The sequence below is a fragment of the Puma concolor genome, unplaced genomic scaffold (genome assembly GCF_028749965.1).
Source record: "Puma concolor isolate L17-30 unplaced genomic scaffold, mPumCon1.1.hap2 unalloc_scaffold_58, whole genome shotgun sequence".
Taxonomy (NCBI): Eukaryota; Metazoa; Chordata; class Mammalia; order Carnivora; family Felidae; genus Puma; species Puma concolor.
In genome coordinates this window covers 14,559-16,779 of record NW_028240267.1, presented here as the reverse complement: position 1 = coordinate 16,779, position 2,221 = coordinate 14,559, and the positions used below count along the sequence as shown (strand labels likewise).

General features: G+C 40.8%; 1 protein-coding gene across 1 annotated transcript; it reads left to right on the top strand.

Annotated features, from left to right (window-relative positions):
- The first annotated feature begins 558 nt into the window (after positions 1–558).
- Positions 559–1,498, top strand: LOC147571112 (olfactory receptor 2B8-like). Its single transcript, XM_086696628.1, has one exon. The coding sequence runs from the start codon at positions 560–562 to the stop codon at positions 1,496–1,498; it is 939 nt and encodes a 312-aa protein (XP_086552754.1). The 5' UTR covers position 559.
- The last annotated feature ends 723 nt before the right edge of the window (positions 1,499–2,221 follow it).

Sequence of the window (2,221 nt, the reverse complement as noted above, 5' to 3'; positions counted from 1 at the left end):
GAGTGAAGTCATATGATTTTTGTCTTTCTCTGACTGACTAATTTCACTTAGCATAATACCCCCCAGTTCCATCCACGTAGTTGCAAATGGCACGATTTCATTCTTTTTTGATTGCTGAGTAATACTCCGTTGTATGTTTATACCACATCTTCTTTATCCATTCATCCATTGGTGGACATTTGGGCTCTTCCATACTTTGGCCATTGTTGATAGTGTTGCCATAAACACGGGGGTGCACACACATATTTTATAGTACTTTCAGCCTACTAGGCTGAGACTGAAAGACATTTTGTACCTATGAGGGATGCAGACACAGGTCCATTATTTGATTTTCTTACATTAAATATTATGATTTTCTATTCTGATAATATAGAATTAATTAATATGAACGATGGCAATTTCATGAGTCCATAATTTATTCAAAGAGTTACTTATACAATCGCATGCCCTGTCATATAACATGCTAAATTCACATACTGCCAACATTTTATTGCTTTGAAGATTGCTTTTAAAAATTGCTAATTGCTTGGTCTTGACAGGAAACTTGTGATAAGAAAGAATGGACCAGAAAAATGGAAGTTCTTTCACTGGCTTTATCCTGCTGGGTTTCTCTGACCGGCCTCAGCTGGAGCGAGTCCTCTTTGTGGTTCTTCTGATCTTCTATCTGCTCACCCTCCTGGGAAACACAAGCATCATTGCATTGTCCCGCCTGGACCCACACCTGCAGACTCCCATGTACTTTTTCCTGTCCAACCTAAGCTTTCTGGACCTGTGTTACACGACCAGCATTGTTCCTCAGCTGCTGGTTCATCTCAGGGGAGCAGACAAGTCTATCTCTTTCGGCGGCTGTGTAGCTCAGATGTTCATTGCTCTAGGGTTGGGATGCACAGAATGCATTCTGTTAGGGGTGATGGCATTTGACCGCTACGCAGCCGTCTGCAGGCCCCTGCACTACACAGTGATCATGCACCCCCGTCTCTGTGCCCTGATGGCTTCTGCATTATGGTTCCTTGGTTTTGCTACCTCCTCATTGCAGACGGTGCTCACTTTCCTCGTACCACTCTGTGGGAGAAATAAAATAGACCACTTCCTTTGTGAGATGCCCCCACTGCTCAAGCTTGCCTGTGTTGACACCACTGTGTATGAGTCTGAGCTCTTGTTTGTCGGTGTGATCATTCTCTTCATACCTGTGGCATTAATCACATTCTCCTATGGTCATGTTGTCAGGGTAGTGCTAAGAATAAAGTCAGCCGCAGGACAGAGGAAAGTGTTTGGAACATGTGGGTCCCACCTCACCGTGGTCTCCCTCTTCTATGGCACGGCCATCTATGCTTACCTCCAGCCCAGCAACAACTACTCCCAGGATCAGGGCAAGTTCGTTTCTCTCTTCTACACCATCGTCACCCCCATGGTCAACCCGTTTATATATACCCTGCGGAACAAGGATGTGACTGGAGCAATGAAGAAGGTGCTCTGTAGGGGCTATGACTCCAGATGACTCGGTACAGAAGACCCTGTGATGGAACACTTTGAATGTCAGAGCCCCTAAGATTTTTGTCTGGACGTGTCATCCAACGTTTCCCCTGATGACTCTCATGAGAATTACCTTACTTCATTGTTTTACGCAACGAGTGTTCAAACTCTGAATTCATGGATCCAACATGCAAGAGAGTTCCCATTTGTAAATATCCTTGACAACACCTGTTGTCTCTTGTATTGTTGATTTTAGCTATTCTCACATGGGTGAAGTGACATATCTTTGCATTTTTGGTTTGTATTTACCTGATGATCAGTGATGTTGAGCATGTTTTGACGTGTTTTTTTGTCATCATGTTGTCTTCTTTGGAGAATGTCTACTCATGTATTCTGGCCATTTTTAATTGGATCATTTGTATTTTGGGCATTGTACGTATAAGACCTTTATAAATTATGATATAAACCCTTTATTGTTTATGTCATTTGTCAATATCTTCTCCCATTCAGTAGTTTTCTTTTAACTTTGAAACACAAGTAAATTTGAAATATTTTTCAAATGATTTTATTCTAGTTTTTTTTAATTAAGTGTTTTTACTTATTCATCTTTATCGTAAATATTATTTCTTTTTAAAATAAATGTATTTATTTCAATTCAAGTTAGTTAACAGATAGTGTTGTATTGGTTTCGGGAGTAAAACCCAGTGATTCATCACTTACATATGAAGCCATGTACTCTTCCCAAGAA

Coding starts and splice junctions, on each gene's coding strand:
- LOC147571112 (XM_086696628.1), top strand. CDS start 560: ATGGACCAGAAAAATGGAAGTTCTTTCACTGGCTTTATCCTGCTGGGT.